Genomic DNA, 18376 nt, shown 5'->3' with positions numbered 1-18376 from the left:
CATTTCACAAAATGTGTACAAGATCTATATGAGGAAAATTACAAATCTCTGCTGAAAGAAACTGAAGATCGAAGTACATAGACATTCTGTGCATGATCCTAATGAATAGGAACATTAAATATTCTCAAGATATCATGTCTTCCCATTTTAATCTATAGATTTAATACAATCCCAGCAAGTTTATTTTAATTGGGGTAAAAAATCATCATAAAATGTACAGACTTAACCTGTTTTAAGTGCACAATTCATTAGTGTTAAGTATATTTACATTGTTGTGAATGGATCTCCAAAACCTATTCATCCTGCAGAACTGAAACTGTATACCCATTAAACAATTCCTTTGCCCCTTCCTATAGTGTCCAGTACCAACCATGTATCTAGTCTAATTCAAAGACTTCCTGTATGAATTTGTTGACTTTAGATATCTCAAATAAATGTAATGATACAGTATTTGTACTTTTTTAACTGCTTTATTTCACTTACCATAAAATCTTAAGTGTACATCCATGTGGTAGCTTACGAGAAGATTTCCTTCCTTTTTAAGGGGGCATAGTATTATACTGTATGTATACACCATATTTTTTTTGAAGATTTTATTTATTAATTCGTGAGAGAGAGAGAGAGAAAGAGAGGCAGAGGGAGAAGCAGGCTCCATGCAGGGGGCCCGACATGGGACTCGACCCCAGGTCTCCAGGATAATACCCTGGGCTGAAGGCGGTGCTAAAGCTTTAAGCCACTGGGGCTGCCCTATACCACATCTTTTTGAAATTTGGGTTGCTTCCACCTCTTTGCTAGATCTGAAAAACTTGATTCTAAAGTTTATATAGAAAAGCAAAAGACCCAGAATGATCAACACAATAATGAAGGAGAACAAAGTTGGAGGCCTGACATTACCAAACTCAAGACTTACTGTAAAGCAGCAGTAATCAAGTAATCAGAATAGTGTGGGATAGGCAAAGGAACAGACAGACCAATGCAACAGAATAGAGAACTCAGAAACAGGCTCACACAAATACAGTCAACTGATTTATGACAAAGGTACAAAGGCAATTAAATAGAGAAAGCACAGATTTTTCAATAAATGGTGCCAGAACTGGGCATCATTCACATACAAAAACATGAACACAGACACAGACTTTACACCTTCACAAAAATTAACTCAAAATGAATTATAGGAATAATATAAAATGGGAAGCTATAAAACACCTAGAAGATAACATGGGTGAGAATCTAGCTGACTTCGAGTTTGTTGATAACTTTTTAGATACAACACCAAAAACATGATCTGCAAAAGAAAAATTTGATACGGTTAACTTCTTTAAAATTAAAATCTATGGTAGCACAATGTGAATGGACTTCATGTCACTGAAATGTACACTTAAAATAGTTAAAATGTTAAACTTATATATATTTACCACAAGGAAAAAAAAAAACCTTCCCTTATCCATCTTGAAAAAAGCCCTGTTACTTTTGATGGGTCAATCTGACAATTTTCAAAGAAATATAAAAGCAAAGTCAGAAAAAAAGGAAAGTTTGAGATACTAAAATGTAATCTGGAATCAAAGCATTTTCTCATAATTTTCTAGTTCCCACACATTTTTCCTAATGTTAACATATTAGTTATGTTTTATTTCCTATTATACTTCAAAAATAATGAATTAAAAAGCAAAAAATAAAATTGCTTTAACTTCTAGTCTCCAAAAGATACTGTTAAGACACATACAGCCAATCACGAGAACTCTTTCATCTAGCATTATCTTGAACACAGTGGCTAGAGTCAATATATTATTGTGTACTTCAAATTTTGTTAATAGGGTAGATCTCAAATTAAGTGCTTAGAACACCAAAAACAAATAATAACAACAACAAATGTGATACGAGGTAACTTTTGGAGGTGTTGGATATGGCTATTACCTTGATTATGCTGATGGGATCAGGGATAATTGCATATAATCAAACTCATCAAACTGTACACATTATATGTATGCAGTTCTCTGTATATTAGTAATAATTTAGTAAAGATGTTTTTACAAAGCCAGAGGTACAAATGTGAATTTATAAAACAAATAGTTCACAGAGTTGAAAAGCAAAGCATAGGAAATGCAAGGCAATAATAAAATAATATTGTATGGTGATGGATGTTAACTATACTTATTATGACGAACAATGGATAATGTATAGAATTATTGAATCACAATGTCAGGAAGAAATTGCACTTAGTGATGTACCATGTCCATCTTTATATTATGCATGTGGCTATTCAAAGAATAAACACTTTTGGGCAGCCCAGGTGGCTCTGCAGTTTAGCGCCACCTTCAGCCCAGGGTGGGATCCTGGAGACCCGGGATGAGTCCCAAGTCAGGCTCCCTGCATGGAGCCTGCTTCTCCCTCTACCTTTGCCTCCTTCTGCCTGTGTCTCTGCCTCTCTCTCTCTCTGTGTCTCTATGAATAAACAAAATCTTTAAAAAAAAAATAAAAGAGAATGGAGATCTAATATGCAGATTATTCAGATGCTTGGAAGAAAATTCATAAACAAATGTAAAAGCAGTAATATTTAGATAAAAGAATAAAGTTTTCTTGAGATGAAAAGTGTTAATCTTCAGATGAAAATAACTTAAAATGTTCAATCAAAATTAAAAACTGTCCAATATTTATTTTTTTCTGTCCAATATTTAAATATGAATGTCTGACATTCTGAACTTCAAAGAAAAATAATCCAGCAGGTTTTCAGGAAAAAAATTCCCACAAGCACAAAATCAGGCTCCTCCTGAGTGTCAGAGAGTGAGGAGGATACAAAAGCAACAGCAAATAATAGGTTAAGGGGACAAGGCTGTGTCTGACTCAACAATTCTTTATCAAATCATATCTGAAAGCCCCAGAAATAATTCCAATTATATACACTCTGAAGATTCTACCATGTCTAAAAATATTCATCAAAATTCAAAAAAATTAATCAAAATAAAACCTTTGAAATAGAAGTGCATAGTAAAAGTCCCGAAGGTGAATGGGGAAATCAATTAAATAGAGGAAGTAAGGCTGAATAGTTACCGTAAATAGGATTTCAAAGAAGTATAAATGTTAATAATTCCAATTTTTACCTATATTGGTTTTTAAAAACCTTTTTAGTCAAAGAAATTTGGTTTAATAATGCCTCCCCCCAAGTGTATGCTTATAACATGTATTTGAAAACGGTGATTGTGTTTGTCCTGGAAAACAATAAAGGGATTTAGTTTTATTAATGTTTTCACTTTATTTCTCTAAAATAATGAGTATCGTGGAATCATTTAGTTCTTTATTAATGTCTAACTCCCTACTTGTAACATAAACTTTTCAAATAGCATTAAAACTATGAATCACAAAAAAACCCCAAAACTATGAATCATCAGTGCCTCTAACAGTGCCTTGTACATAGCAAATAGATAACAAATGTTTGTAGAATGAATGTATAAATGAAAGAAACTTACCTGGAAAACTAGAGGTTTCCCAGTAGGTCCCTAATCTTTGATGGAGCTTCCTATAAGATCCAAAGTCCTTTGAAAATGTTTTTGTAGTATGAATTGGTTGGATCTATAATCAGACATTAAATAGAACAGCCTCAGGGCATTAACCTGCATGGTACCTGACAATGTGAACTGGTTGTCCTGCATCAGGAAAATTCCCTTGGCACCATAAACTACGAGTCACCAACAGTTTATATAGAATCTTTGTATGTATTAGCTGGAAGCATTCCCTGGAAGCATTCACCATCAGGGAAGGTGAGCAGAGTGCTGGCTTCACTGTGAAGACCGGAGGCTCCCAGCATGAGGAGTGTTTAAGAAATGAAAGGTTCCCCTCTGGAATGGTGAAAAGGGTAGCTTTTCAGAGTGAAGAGGTACTATATCTAGGGGAATGATCTGGAATAGCTCCTACTTCCCATAAGAAATGTCTCCCTCTTATGAGAAGAGGACTCAGAAAGAAGTGCCTCTCTGCCAGATGTAGCAGGGGGTTTGCATGTTAGAGAGGAGACTCCAAGCTGCATATCAGTGTCCCCACCCCAGTGACTGGGCACTCAGTGCAGTGTGCAAACCACGCAACTGTGCAAGGTGGCCCCACCAAACCCTGGTTACACTCCTCAATGTTATTTTCTCACTTCACCTCCCAAACTTATTTCCTCTCCTTTCTTCCATGAACACCATACCCCTAACTGTTAAATATTGTCTAAAACTTTAGAGTACCTACCCATTAAACTTGATTTGGCTTATCTTTCTCAATCTATTTTAACTTTGGCACATTTAATACAGCACAACAATATAGTGAAAAACATCAATCTTGCTAGGTGGCTCCATGGTGAACACAGTGTTGCTTTCGATTGTCAGCTCCACAACCTTGAAAGAAAGGCAGCCCCTTTATTCCCAGAACAGAAGGAGAAGCATCCAGGACTGGTGTGTGTTCCTGCAAGTCATTCTGCTAACGTCCTGCAGCCTGGCCTGCAGGGATCACTTCCAGACTTAAGAGAATAATTCAGCGTTCACAGCCCACTGACTTCCTGGCCATGTCTGCGGAAATGTCAATAAGGCGCCAACTGTGGCAGGGTTGTCTTGTGATCCATTCTCTTTTCTGCTGAAACTTAATTTGTCAAGGCTGCCAGATAATCCATGAGGACTTTTAGTAACTAGAGCCTGGACTGGTTTTGGGTCATTTACTTGGTTTCCATGTTAGTTACCTAACATTCTAGAGTGTTACCATTGTGCATATTTATGTCAGGGTATATATCTTGGGCAATTATAGTGTCTGAAAATTTAGAACCTCAGCTTTTAGAGTCTTCAGTGATATATGTTACAAGATACACGACAGGCTCTGAGCAGGACGGCAGGAGAACTGGCTTTCCATTAACTATCTCAGTAGTATCTAGAAGGTCACCTCAAGCTCCAAAAAAGCAGATCAGTCTATTGAAGATGAAATGTCTTATGACACTGTAACTATAAATCATGCTAGCATGAAGGCACACTTTTAATTCTCCTGGGGCACTGAAGTGCAGCACTCCAGTTCTTCCTAACTTGGGAGCGAACTGAGTTGCTGGCGGCAGAGCCATCCCTGGCTTCCCCCCAAAATTATGGTGGCAGAAATGCTGAGTCTGTAAGAGCACAGGTAGGGGTTTTCCCAGTGACTCCACTGCACCGATGCAGCGGAACTCTCAATAACTGCCCACAGTCACTCTGCTATATTGATGGGGTACGGCTTCTCCTGTCCATTCTGTTCACACTGTACTTCACTACACTGATATGGTGGAGATCCTCCTAATTGCCCTTGTTCACATACACTGTCCATGTGTTACAGGGCACTGACGTGGCAGGGCTCTTCCTAAATGACCCACTCACATCACCTAACAGTTACTCCACTCTAGAGATGGGGCAAGGCTCAATCTAACTACCTCATTCATATACACTATCTAGTCATTTCATGCACTGAGTGGCAGGAGTCCTCACAATTGCCCTTTTCACTAACTTTATACAGTTACCCTCCTGCGATGAGATGGTAGGACTCCTCCTGACCCTGTATCACAAACTGTCTAGTTACTCCACTGCAGGGCTGGCTCCTCCCAATGGTCCCACTCGCATCTACTGTGTACTGCTCTACTGTACTGATGTTGTAGGGCTTTTCCTAATGGCCTCAGGGACCTACAATCCAGTAATACAGTTGCACTGACAAGGCAGGTATTCCCCTACTGTCCCCATTCACATACACTGTCCAATAACTCCACTGTACTTCCGGGGCAGGGCTCCACAGGGCTCCACATATACACTGTAAGTTACTCCAGAGCACTAATGTGGATCATCTCAAACCACACCATGTCATATACACTGCACAGTTATGGCGCTATACTTTTCATCTTCTTTGCCCCATATGTAGCCCTGCCCAACTAAATAAGTTGCAAGACTCGGCTTCTTCATAACCATAAAACATTCTTCCCAATTATACCACTGCAAGAAAAATTTGGAGCTCTTTGTATTTGCTCCATTCACACTCTCCTTCCTATCCAGGTATTCATCTCCACTGACTGGGTGGGGTATTGCTTTTGGCCCAATTCATATCCCCTGTCCCATTACCCTACTACACTGGTGGTCTGGTGTTCTTGCTCTTGGTCGAGTTGCCAGTTCACCACTGTCCCATTGACAGACCCAGCCGACCAACACCACCACACTGGAGTTAGAAAACTCTTGACTGCCCTGTTCACATTCCCTGTCCAGGCACCAGTCCAATGAAGGAGCAGGGCTCTTCGTGTTTGCTCTACTGTTTGATCTCTACTTCTGCCTACTAATAATACTTCGCTGAATGTTCAGAAATCCTGCCATTTGGTATGTAAACATCACTATCCAGTCACCACCACTCCAGTGATGAAGAAGTGCTCCCGCCCTTAATCCCTTTCAAATACATGTCTCATGAGAGCCTTAATCTGAAGATGTGGGTATAATCCTCTTGCTGCTGAAGTCCCCCTCAAATCATGCCATTGAGATGCAAAAGGTTTTTGCAGAAGCAGATTCCCTGCTGAGCAGGGAACCAAATATGGGGCTCAATCCCAGGACCCCCATTCACACACCCTCTTCACTTACATAATTGGGCCAATGGTATGGGGAGGCTCCACTTCACCCAGTTTCTGCCTAGTTTCCATTTGTAGCTTTGTAGTAGTGATATAAGGATGTTAGTCCTTACCCAGTACACACTGTCCCACAACTTACGTGACCACGTCCATGCTTTCAGAAGGTTCTTTGCCCTGTCTTCATCAATTTTCCATTTGCACCACTGAAGTGGGGATAGAAGAATCTTACTCTCCATCCCACTCGCACTACACTCCCAGGTATATATGGCCATGAAGTATTGTCCTCTTTGCCTTTTTTCCCATTCTCTCTCCATACACCCAACCACACATGGATGACAAAGGGCAGCTCCTGTGTGCAGTTCACAATCCCTTCCTGTTGCAGCACCACACTTGTGGTGTGAGGATGCTGCTAATTGATCTCGTTAAATTCTGTGTCATTATACCCATAGACTCATGTTTTGGAGTTCTATTCTTTGCCCAGTTCATATCAACCATCTAGTACTGCACTGCTGAGGTGGGGTTTCTTCCTTTACCATATTCACATCACCTCTCCACTTACCCAATGCACTGAGGGGAAGGGCTCCAAAACTTGGTCCTGTTCAACTTCCCTATACTTTACTGGGTGAAATGTGGGCTTTCTATTTACTCCTTTTCCATCCCTAACAACTCAGCTGATGATATGGGGTTGTTTCTGCTTGGGCAGTTTACTGTTTCTAACCAGTTGCCGAATCAGACTGCTGGTGCAGGGATGCTTGCCCTTGAGCTCTTCACATGCCAGGAATGCATCACTGTAATGAAGGCCTGAGTTTTTCCTCTTTGCCAGGACCCTAAGATCATGACCTGGGCCACTCAGTTGTCCCTCTAAGCGTCATTTGAATATTTTGCTTAATGACATCACTACACTGATGCTGCTGGAATGCCCTCTGCAGTTACACCTCTACACTGATGGTGTGGGCTTGAACCTCTGCCCCCTTTACATCTGTGGCCAGGCCACAGTGTTGTTTATTGTTCAGGCTCTTCCACTCTGCACTGCTCAGAATTTTGTGCCCTGGGCCCTCTTTCAACTTTACTGAGAAATGGTGCTGGGTCCTCCTCTTGCCTGGTTCACATGAACTGTACACATGCACCACTATGTTGACGGTACCAGGCTAATTTGACCGAGTCACATCCCCTGTCCAGTTACCTTCCTGCACTGATGCAGTCATTCAGAATTGTTCCTCCAGACCCTGATAACATGCCCTATACTGTTGTTTTGTACTAGTGCGGGGAAGGAAGTACATTCTCCTTGTGCCTTTCACATCTTCTGTCACTTATACCATGATAGTGATGGTGCTGGGCTCCTTTTCTTTGCCATGATCAAATTTGCTGTCCAGACTCACTATAATGATGGTATGAGCATGTGTCTCACTTCCGGTACACATCTGCCATCCAGGAGTAGGTTTTCCTTGTCATATCCATAAGATTTGGGGATTGACATCTCGGCCCCCATCAGAAAACTTGTCATGTCACCCCCACTGCAGGAATCAACTGGGAATCCTCCTCTTTCACTTATCACCATCATTGTCCAGTTGCTCGACTGCCCTGATATAGTGGGGTTCTTCCTCTTTTTTCACATCATCTGTCCAGTTATACCACTACAATTGGTGTAGGGCTTTTACTCTTTGCCCCATCCACATGCTCTGTCTAGAAACTAACTGCATCTATGGAGTAAATGCTCCTATCTGCTGCATTCATACCCTCTGTCCAGCTGCTCTAATGAATTGATGATGTAAGGCCCTTTTCATTTGTCCCTTCTACATTCTCTGGCCAAGCACATCACTGCAATGATGGGGAAGGCCTCATCTTCCCTGCCTTATTCATATCCCATGTTCTAGTTCTCTCACCCAACTCACATTCTGCCATTACAGCACTGATGCCTCAGGGGTCTTCCTCGTTAGACTGGTCATATTACCTTGTCACCTACTCCCTTGGATAGAAAGGAAAGACCTTTTCTTTTTTCTTTTTTAATTTTTTTTTAAAGATTTTATTTATTCATTCACAGAGACACAGAGAGAGAGAGAGAGAGGCAGAGACACAAGCAGAGGGAGAAGAAGGCTCCATGAAGAGAGCCCGACATGGGACTCGATCCAGGGCCTCCAGGATCATGCCATGGGCTGCAGGCGGTGCCAAACCACTGCACCACCGGGGCTGCCGGGAAAGACCTTTTCTTTCCCCATTCACATCCTTTGTCCAGTGGTGGCACTATAATCCTGAAACAGGGCTCCTCTTTGCCTTCTTCACAAGCCCTCTTCTTCAAACTGCTGTATAATACACTGGATGAGCTACTTTCTTAGCTCCATTCACATACTTTGTCCAATTAAAACAGCACAATGACTGTGCAAGCTACATTTCTTTTCCCCAATCATATCTTCTGCCAAGATCCCCCAGGGCACTGATAGCACATGACTTGCCCTCTTTGTTCTGTTCATACATAGTCCCTTGTTTGCTACTCCACTGGACTCACAGGTAGCGATCATTCATATTTGCTGCCAGAATAAACCACTGAATCAACAGATGGTCAGTCATACCCCTTGCCCTGTTTACACCCTAACCAGTTACAACACTGCACTAATGGTGCAGGCTTCTTTACACTCTACATATCACCCACCCAGTTCCTTCACTCCAATAATACACTGGCCTTCCTCTCTATTGTACAAAGAAATCACAGGGTGCATCCTGGATGTCATTAATAACCTAAAAAATGTTAGGAAATAGATCCTTAATGGACAGAACAACTGTATGGAGATGGTTATCATCTAGTTAGATGCTCATTTACCTGCCTTTAGCTCTCGTCTGAAAGGAACACATGGTAGGAACCAAAACATCAGTTTTTAAAAGATCTGAAATAATGGGCCTGTGTCCAGCTATACAGTCTTGTGGCCTGCATTGAGACATAATGACAATCATAATAGAAGGTGGAGGGTTCACGGGTTTACACTGAGCCAAGTCCCACAGCAAGTGCTACTGGTTTTGGTTTGTTCCAATTTAAGAGAATTTCATAAATGGTGTCCATGCCTCATTTCAGACAGATCAGAGACAGAGGGGCCACCACGACTGTAGATTTAATTAATTTTATAAATCTAATCATAACATCATGTGTGACTAATATGCTCTGAATGGGGTGATCCAATATGCCCTGCATTTTAAATAGGTTACCTTATTTTTCTTTAAAGAGAAGAGTTACCCAGAATAACTGACTTGTTTCTAGTATCTAAAAGAGCCAGGGAAAATTGGCTATTTTATAGGCTCCAATATACCATCAGATTAGTTTCTCTGCGGCTGTCCCCAGGCAGTGGGACAAGATCCAGGGAGTTGTCATCACTCTAGGGGTAGGGGCTAGGTGACAGCCATGTCAAAGGTCAGAATACGACATGAGGCATGAGGACTCCTTGAACTAGGAACTGATAATGCCAGCCTCTGGCTGAGCAGAGCTTCCCATATCAAATGAAGGAGAAAGAAAAAAAAAAAATGAAGGAGAAACTCACTACAACATCTAATAAGTTTTTGAATTGCTGGAGTTTAAGGGTAGATTGGCCTGAAATTTTTTCATGAGGGATGCTCACGTCTGTTATGTTGCCAATATACAAGTTTGTCTGAGGATAATGGTTGAAAGCTCTGTACTGCCTCAGCAGGGGCAGGTTATGGATTAGGAAAAGGTCCTAAATTAAGAAATGCCTTCATAAGTAGTCCAAATATGTGAGATGGCTGCACAGCTATGAAGTCTGTAGAAGCCACAGGTAATCGAAGTTCCCCCAAGAGAAATTTTCCAGAGGTAGAGGAGGTTGCTAGGGGGGGAAATGCCTAGAGGATCCAGCCGGTGGCTGGTTCTGATAAACTAAAACCTGCTTATTGTTGGGGGATTCACTCCAAGTCCACTAGGGTATTTGTTCTCTCCAGGGCTTCCCTAAATTTGTGGGCTGAGCCTGTTAGAAGAAGGACAGGTTTATAACCTGCCAGTCCCATATTTAGGAAAAGTTTCTTGGACTCTGAGTTAAGGAGGGTAGACACTGGGTTTGAAACTACTTCATTATCTGCAGGGTCAGGGTTTTCTACAAAACAATAAACCCATCGAACCATGTCAATCTTGAGTAATAATGTTTTGGCCACCACTACTATTTGCCATTTATCAGGAGCCTTAGCAAAGACTGTGGCTATGCTACAGTGAACCCATTCCCAGGCCATAAAAACTCAATGTAGTAAGGGAAGGGGCTCATTCGGCATAGCAATTGTCTGGGAACTGCTCTGAACCGACTCATAAGTGTCACTTTCATCTGTTTGGTAGGTGTACTGAGTAAAGGTGTGAGTCTAGCCAGGGCATATAGGGAACAATCTAGCCCTATGGAAGACTTCTCTCAGGGAATGTGGACATTCCTGGGTAAAGCTGTATTTAAGGATTCTGGGCTATTCCCATGAATTGTCTCATTTCTTAGGCCAAGAGCCAGAGTTTGGAGCCAGTAGTAAAGACCTTTAGAACCCATTATGCTGGGATCCCTGGGTGGCGCAGCGGTTTGGCGCCTGCCTTTGGCCCAGGGCGCGATCCTGGAGACCCGGGATCGAATCCCACGTCGGGCTCCCGGTGCATGGAGCCTGCTTCTCCCTCTGCCTATGTCTCTGCCTCTCTCTCTCTCTCTCTCTCTGTGTGTGACTATCATAAGTAAATAAAGAAAAAAATATTAAAAAAAAAAAAAAAAGAACCCATTATGCTCTCTTTTCCTGAACTCTCTGGAAAAAGGCCTAAAGACGGTTTGTATATTTGGCCTTATGAAGTTTTGAATTTTTATCTCAATTTCCCGTTCATTTCTCAGAGTTTTTATCCATTGGGTGTTTACAAGAAATACCTGCAGAAGTGGTTTAGAATTGGCCTGCCTTTCTAAAGGTATCCCACTCAACACACAAACAGTCAGTATCCACCTCCAAGAAGGCAACTGTGACACTGCCTGATTTATGCATATGCTTTGATTTTTAATATGCTGCAGAGCTAAGGATCCATAAATAGTGCTCTTGTAGTATTTTATAAGTATTAAACTGAGTCTATCATCAAAGGGTTTTTGGAGATGCTGGAACCAGAAGCTCCTTATTCTTCCATTTTTTTTCAATAATATTGTGCCAAGGGCTTCTAAGAATATGAACTCTTATAACCCCACAGGCTTCAGAGACAAAGTGCAATACAGCAACAAGACAGACAATAGCAAAGGAGCGTGGCCAACACAAAAGTGTTTGCAAGGAACCACAGTGTCTTTTGAAAAGAGTGGACCACGTCACTAGTCAACAGGTTTTTTCAGTTGTAAGGGTAGCTCTAGGTGGTTGGTTTTCTGCTACAAGAGGACTAATGTGCCTAGGAAGGAAATTGCTTTTAGTTGAGTAGTTCTACAGACTTCATCCTAGTGGAGGTTCAGTGGATTAGACACACCTATATTGGGACATAGGTAACCACTTCCTATTTCTTTAGAAGGACTTTCACACAGTACAATAGCCAACTACCCTAGGATCTCTTCCCCAGATTAGGCACATTATAAACACTTAAGGAGCCAGATGGGGACCACACTGCCCAGATTACAGCACCCTAAACCAGACAGCCACTGGGAGAAGACTAAGCTTTTTGAGCACTGCTATTATTTAGATTGCAGAACTACTGCAATACCATACAGACAGAATACAATGCAGTGGCCAGTAAAGTGCCAATAGCCAGCAGTGCCTTCCCACAGTATCTGCTGCCTGTTGGATTCACTTGGTAAACCCAGAGACATGTCAAGCTCGTCTGTCACCAGACTACCCTGTTCATTGCACCAACTGTTTTAAAATGTACCCAATATTTGCTTTGAGCACATTAAGATAACAGACATAAGAGGCAATCACCTTTCAAAGGAGAGTTTCTCAAAGTTCCCCAGAGGGCAGAAGGACCCAGCAAGCCACATGGTAACTTGTAGGGAGAAGCAGAGAGAGGGATAAAGTAGAATTAGGACCTTTATTACTACAGCAGTGTGAAGTAGCCATGAGAGGACATCACCTACTAGGCAAGAAGCAAAACAAATTAAAGTTAGTGAGTACATGGAGAGTTTAGAATAAGGTTATTACATGCTCAAGATAACACTGGGATGATGGAGATGAAAAAACTTTGGGCCACTAGAATGGCTCAGTGACTTCATGATGCCAAATCATCAATTACAGAATATCAAAAATAGTTATTAAGTGATCACAGCCTACTACTCATAAACCTCTTGGGCCAAATGCTCCCCTAAGCTGAAAGATCCTACCAGCCATACATGCCTTGGTCTACTCCTCCCTTAACCTGTCTGTACCCTCTACCTTATACCTCTTACTGAATACTTTTCCAGGCTCTCTGAATCCTCCACTTACACAGGTCTTACATGTTGCTCACCTAAAATGGCTATTTTACCCATGCACCGCTTGTCCAGTCCTGTCATAGACTACATGCTACCTCTTTCCACGCACCATCTTCTATGTCTGGCCCTAAGGTTCATCTACCATTTAGGCTCTACTAAATCCATCCTTAGAATACTCCTTCATCCTTTGCACTTCCTGTTAAGCCTCACCCAAGGTTATGTCCACCTACCACTCAAGGACTTCTTGCAGGGTTGTCCCCTACATTGGCTACACCCACCACGGCGGTACCTGTTGTTGCATACTGCACTAGGCTGATTTCCCCCTACCAACGCATAGCCTAGAAGTCTTCCTCTAGGCTAGATGCTCCCTTTAACCAGCACAGCCTTTTAGGTCCCAGCACAAAGTGGATGTTTCCTCCATTCATCCAACTCCTGCTCAATCCTCCTAGAGGCTGGGTTCTCCCTCTTGCCATACACCTTTTAATTGATCAGGCCTTACGATGGCTGCACCTTCCACACACACACGACCTTCTGATACATGCCCTATAGTTGCCGTATCCTACACTAATGAACTTCCTGATGATTCTTCACCTAACCTCATGCATTGGGCACCCATGCACTTCCAGCTACATTCTCAACTAGGTTTACTATACCTCCACCAATGCACCCTGTGCCAACTCCTTTCTTCAGGTAAAAAGTTCTTGATTAAATGTTAGCAGCTAACTGATTTTCTATCAAAATACACATGTAGGACTAGAAAACCCATCTGCTGTCCAGATTACACCTGTGAGCTGCCTCTCTATAATTTATGGTTTAGAAATGACGTACTGATGTTCATGGAAGGATTCATCTTTCTAACACCCTTCAAACACCTCTGTTCGCAAAGGTTGTTGTCAGTAAGAGGCCAGCCTAGTTAGTGTCCAGGCCTTGTGTTCATGCCAACACCAAACCCACATTACCCCCGCAGGTTCCTATCAAGTTCAACTCTTAGGCTAATCTCTTCTGACACATTCGTATTTTCCCCTGTACTGATCTGTGTCTAACCCTAGCCTGCCCTGATACTGCTTTGGATCACAGATCTGGTTTGGCAGCCACACCCTCCCCAGACCATCCCTATTCACTCCAGTTTTAGTTTTTTTTAATATATTATTTTAAGATTTTATTTATTTATTCATGAGAGACAGAGAGAGAGAGAGAGAGAGAGAGAGAGAGAAAGAGGCAGGACACAGGCAGAGGCAGCAGGCTTCATTCAGGGAGCCCCACGTGGGACCTGATCCCGGGAAGCCAGGATCATACCCTGGGCCGAAGGCAGTGCTAAACCGCTGAGCCACCCGTGCTGCCCCAGTTTTAATTTTCAACTCACAATAGGGCACTTGTCATCAATAGTGTCCCCTGTCTCAGGCCCAAGATACAGCTAATCATTCCTCTCTATCACCTACCTCCCAATTTTTGAAATGCACAAAATGCATAAACATCTATGGCTCATTCATTCCCAAGGGTAGTGACTCTCTCTCTCTGCCCACCTTCCTCCCCTGAGGGTGGGATTCCTGTGCCCAGGTAAGAGGGGGATTCAGAAAGGTGCTGCATTTACACCCATGCTATGCTGGCACAGACCCCATGTTTTGTGTGAAACCCACAAGCACAGGAGAAGGACTGTTTCCAAATGGGAGGGCAGTAATGCCCGGTTTGATTCTCCCATGACCCCGTGGCTGCAGAGGGCTCATGAGGTCATTAAGTCTCAAACTCCAAACTCCACCTAGGACCTCGGATAGTCTGAGGAGCCCAGGCAGCCTGGCTCCTCGCAAATGTCATAGTAACCATCAGTGTCGACTCCTGCGTGGACTGCAGGGGACCACCTGACCACACAGGTCTGCTAAGCCAACATAATTTATCAACCTACTCTCACATCTCTGGCCTTTAATGAATTTCTCCTTAGCTGTGCCTTCTGGTGAAGTACCCAGGAGATTATTTTGCACTAAAACAAGCCACTGCCATAGCCAAAATCAATAGCTTATAAAAATCAGCCACTTAACCAACATATCAACATCATAGCATAATGACTGATTCCCTGGCATTACCCACCCCAGAGGCACTTGCTGTTGGCTGAAGGACACTGGAATATGAGACACCATGCCCTGGACACAGAGATGCTCTGCTTCAGGGGTGGGGTAGCAATGTTGGTGCTACCTGTGACCAGGGAAGGACAATCTCACCTGCAGCTGCTGAGGAGAGGCCTGCTTGATACTCAGATGAACAGAAGAGTAATAGTTAAACTTGGCCGAGGCAATAAGGCCTCCTGGATCTCTAACAAATCCCAACATTATGCGGTGGAAATCTTCACAGGGAGGTTTCTGGAAATATTTGACTGAATGGCATTAGAGAGAAAGAAACGTTTCTTGGATTTATACAGGCCCATATTCCAATGAGCTCTAAACACAACCCTGGCCCTATTATTGTCAGGACCCTCCTGTGAAGAAGGCAAAGGCACAGACAGCTCCACACTTTGAAAGATAACAGGAGGCAGAAAGAGGGGGAGTCACCATGCAGAGGGGAGGAGAGACACCAGGCTGAGACCTACCATGTTCCCAGGCATACTTCTGGCTTCTTCCTCTATTGGAGCACTCCTCTGTGTCTCCACAGGACTCAGCAGGCTGTGCTTTCACAGCCAGTGGCCCAAGCACCCAGCAGTCATGGGAAAACCAGGTGCAGGAACACTTGGGGAAGTACATGTAAGCATCTCGTCTACCAAAAGGGAGAGACACACACAGCTATTCGTTAAGGGCACACTCTGTGCCAGGCACTGTGTTATGTAGCAGTTTACAGGCACACATTAACTTTATGTTTTTGCAAAAATCCAATGATGGAGGAATTCTTATTATCCCCATTTCACACATTAGGAAAGTGTTGCTCAGACAGAATAGAGGACTGTCCAGGATCACAAGGCCAGAAAGTGGTGAACTGGGATGGCCAACCCAGCTCCTCTGACCCCATTGTTGAAGGCACCTGGGCAACCTCTGAGCAGCCCTCTATGACACACCAAGGGGAAACAGAGGGGGGGCCCTGAGCATTCGATGAACAAGAGAAAATGTTAAATGCGGACAGTCACAGGAAGAGTACAGGCTACAAGGACACTTGACGTGACACTATTTTTAACCTAAAACACACAAGACTGTTTATAAAAATTACATGTACTTGTGAGTCTCCCACTTGGGACAGAACTTACAGAAAACATAGTAATATCTCTCCAAATGTGCATTCAGACACTGATAAGTCTAGATTGCTCCATCAAATATATGACCATAGACAGGTTAGGTGTTTCTTCTGAGAATGAGGCTAATGTGCTTATGATGGAGTGTATTTAGAAATAAATCTACCACACATCTGAGTGGCACATGAATGGCTCAGTTGGTTTAGTATCGGACTCTTGATTTTGACTCCAGTCATGATCTCAAGGTTGTGAGATAATACCTTGAGTCAGATTCCACGTGGAGCCTAAGATTCTCTCTCTCCCTCTCCTCCTCCCTCCTCTTCCTCTCGAATCAATCAATCAATTATTAATAACCACTAAGAACTTCTAGGATTGCAAGTCTTAGGCCAGATAATACCTTTGATGTTACTAATGAACATACCAGTGTCCAGAGGAGAGGACACAAGGACATACTCCACAAAATGTTATCACAGCATTAATATTATCTGTCCTAGGTCCCTTTCTGGAATGAGGCAGGGTATCAGTGAATGAAATCAACCTGAGCACCGTTCCACTCTGTATACCTCTTCATGGGTTCCCCATCGCCCCTCAATCTTCACGTAAAACTCATGCCATCAAGTTCACGTCAACTGCTCTGCCATCCTCTCCATCCACCCGCACTGCCATCACCTCCTGACTTCTACACGTTCCCTTCTCATGAATAAAGCTCCTGGCACCTCAGTCACGAGCTTCGAGACCTCCCCAGTTACCACCATGGTTCTGGGAACTCAACATGCCTGGGAAGCCCCCCACCCGCTGCCGACCTCTCAGTCCGCAGGCCTTGACTTGCTCAGAGACCGTGAGGAAATCTCTCCTCTGGGGCCAGCTACTCCCCCCAGGGCCTTTCCCCCCAAACAGTCCCCAGAGAAACGCCTCCCTGAAACGCTGGACTGCAGCCTCCCACACTGATCACCCCTTCCGCCCTCCGCTCCCCACGGGATTTCTCCTCCTGGGTGTCTCACAGACCCCGCCGACTTGAAGGACAGAAACTAGTCAGAGGCACGGCCCTGGGCTTCAACCCTTTAATGGCTGGTGCCCCCAGAGGAGCAGGCCCCCCTCATCTGCGTGCCGCTCTGGCGACTAGACGAGGCTGTTGGCTCTGGCGACTAGATGCGGCTGTCGGCCCCAGTGCCCGGGCCTGACCACTTCCTGGCCTGGACCATCCCATCCCCCTGGGAGTAGGTGTTCTCCTCAAAGAGTTGGCTCAGGTACTGGTTGTTGCCCAGGGCCTTCTGCAGGTGCTCAGGGGTGATGCGCATCTTGTGGCTGTTGCGGGCCTCCTGGCCCGCGAGCTCCAGGATGTTGGATGTCAGGTACTCTAGGATGCCGGCCAGGAACACAGGCGTGGACGAGCTTAAGCGGTGGGCATAGTGACCCTCGCGCAGGAGGCGGTCCACGCGGCTGACGGGGAACTGCAGTTCGGCTCTTCTAGAGCGGGACAGGCCGTGCCTCCTCGGTCTACGGGAATGCCCGGGGCCTCTTTCTCCAGACATGTTGGTGGCTGCGTTTGGTCCTGATCAGGCCAACCCAATGATCCCACTGGCCTTGGTCCGTCAGGATACCAGTGCTCACTCCTGCTTACTGTGGGCCGCACTGGTCAGTGACTGGAGGTCATTGGGAGTCAGCTTTATGACAACTCACATTGTGATGTCATCGGGGTCACTGGGGCCTCATCATGACTGCCTTGGAAACGTCTAGGACAGAAATCTGGCCTCCCTGTTGAAACTCTGTATAAGGGAACGTTAATGCTCTACTTGACTATAGTATTCTAGCAAAACATATGTTTCAGAGAAAAATTTTTCCTTGGCTATAGGACACCACTTCAAGTATTCTAACCTTATGTTGTCTTTGAGCTCTTTTCTATCCTTTTTTATTTTTAATTTTTTAAGATTTTATTTATTTATTCATGAGGGACACACAAAGAAAGGTAGCAATATAGGCAGAGGGAGAAGCAGGCTCCATGCAGGGAGCCTGATGTGGGACTCGATCCTGGATCCCAGAATCACACCCTGAGCAGAAGGCAGACACCTAATATGTACAACCTTCAATGCAGGCTCAATTGATCCCCCTATCATGCAGTGGGTAAAACAATTTTGCTTCCTTTTACATATTCATCTCAGTATTCCCAATTAATATTCCTGGTTCCGTTCTTTGGATTCTCTTGTAAAC

General features: G+C 43.6%; 1 protein-coding gene across 1 annotated transcript; it reads right to left on the bottom strand.

Moving 5' to 3' along the window:
* Window positions 1-17213: 17213 nt before the first annotated feature.
* On the bottom strand, window positions 17214-17835 carry LOC491818 (histone H2A-Bbd type 1-like). Its single transcript, XM_038586489.1, has one exon. It carries the CDS (start codon window positions 17698-17700, stop codon window positions 17314-17316), a length of 387 nt encoding a protein of 128 aa, XP_038442417.1. The 5' UTR covers window positions 17701-17835; the 3' UTR covers window positions 17214-17313.
* Window positions 17836-18376: the final 541 nt, after the last annotated feature.

Source organism: Canis lupus, chromosome X (assembly GCF_011100685.1).
Source record: "Canis lupus familiaris isolate Mischka breed German Shepherd chromosome X, alternate assembly UU_Cfam_GSD_1.0, whole genome shotgun sequence".
NCBI classification, from domain to species: Eukaryota; Metazoa; Chordata; class Mammalia; order Carnivora; family Canidae; genus Canis; species Canis lupus.
Note: the sequence above shows the minus strand (reverse complement) of the source record. Positions and strands in the feature narration are given on the sequence as shown.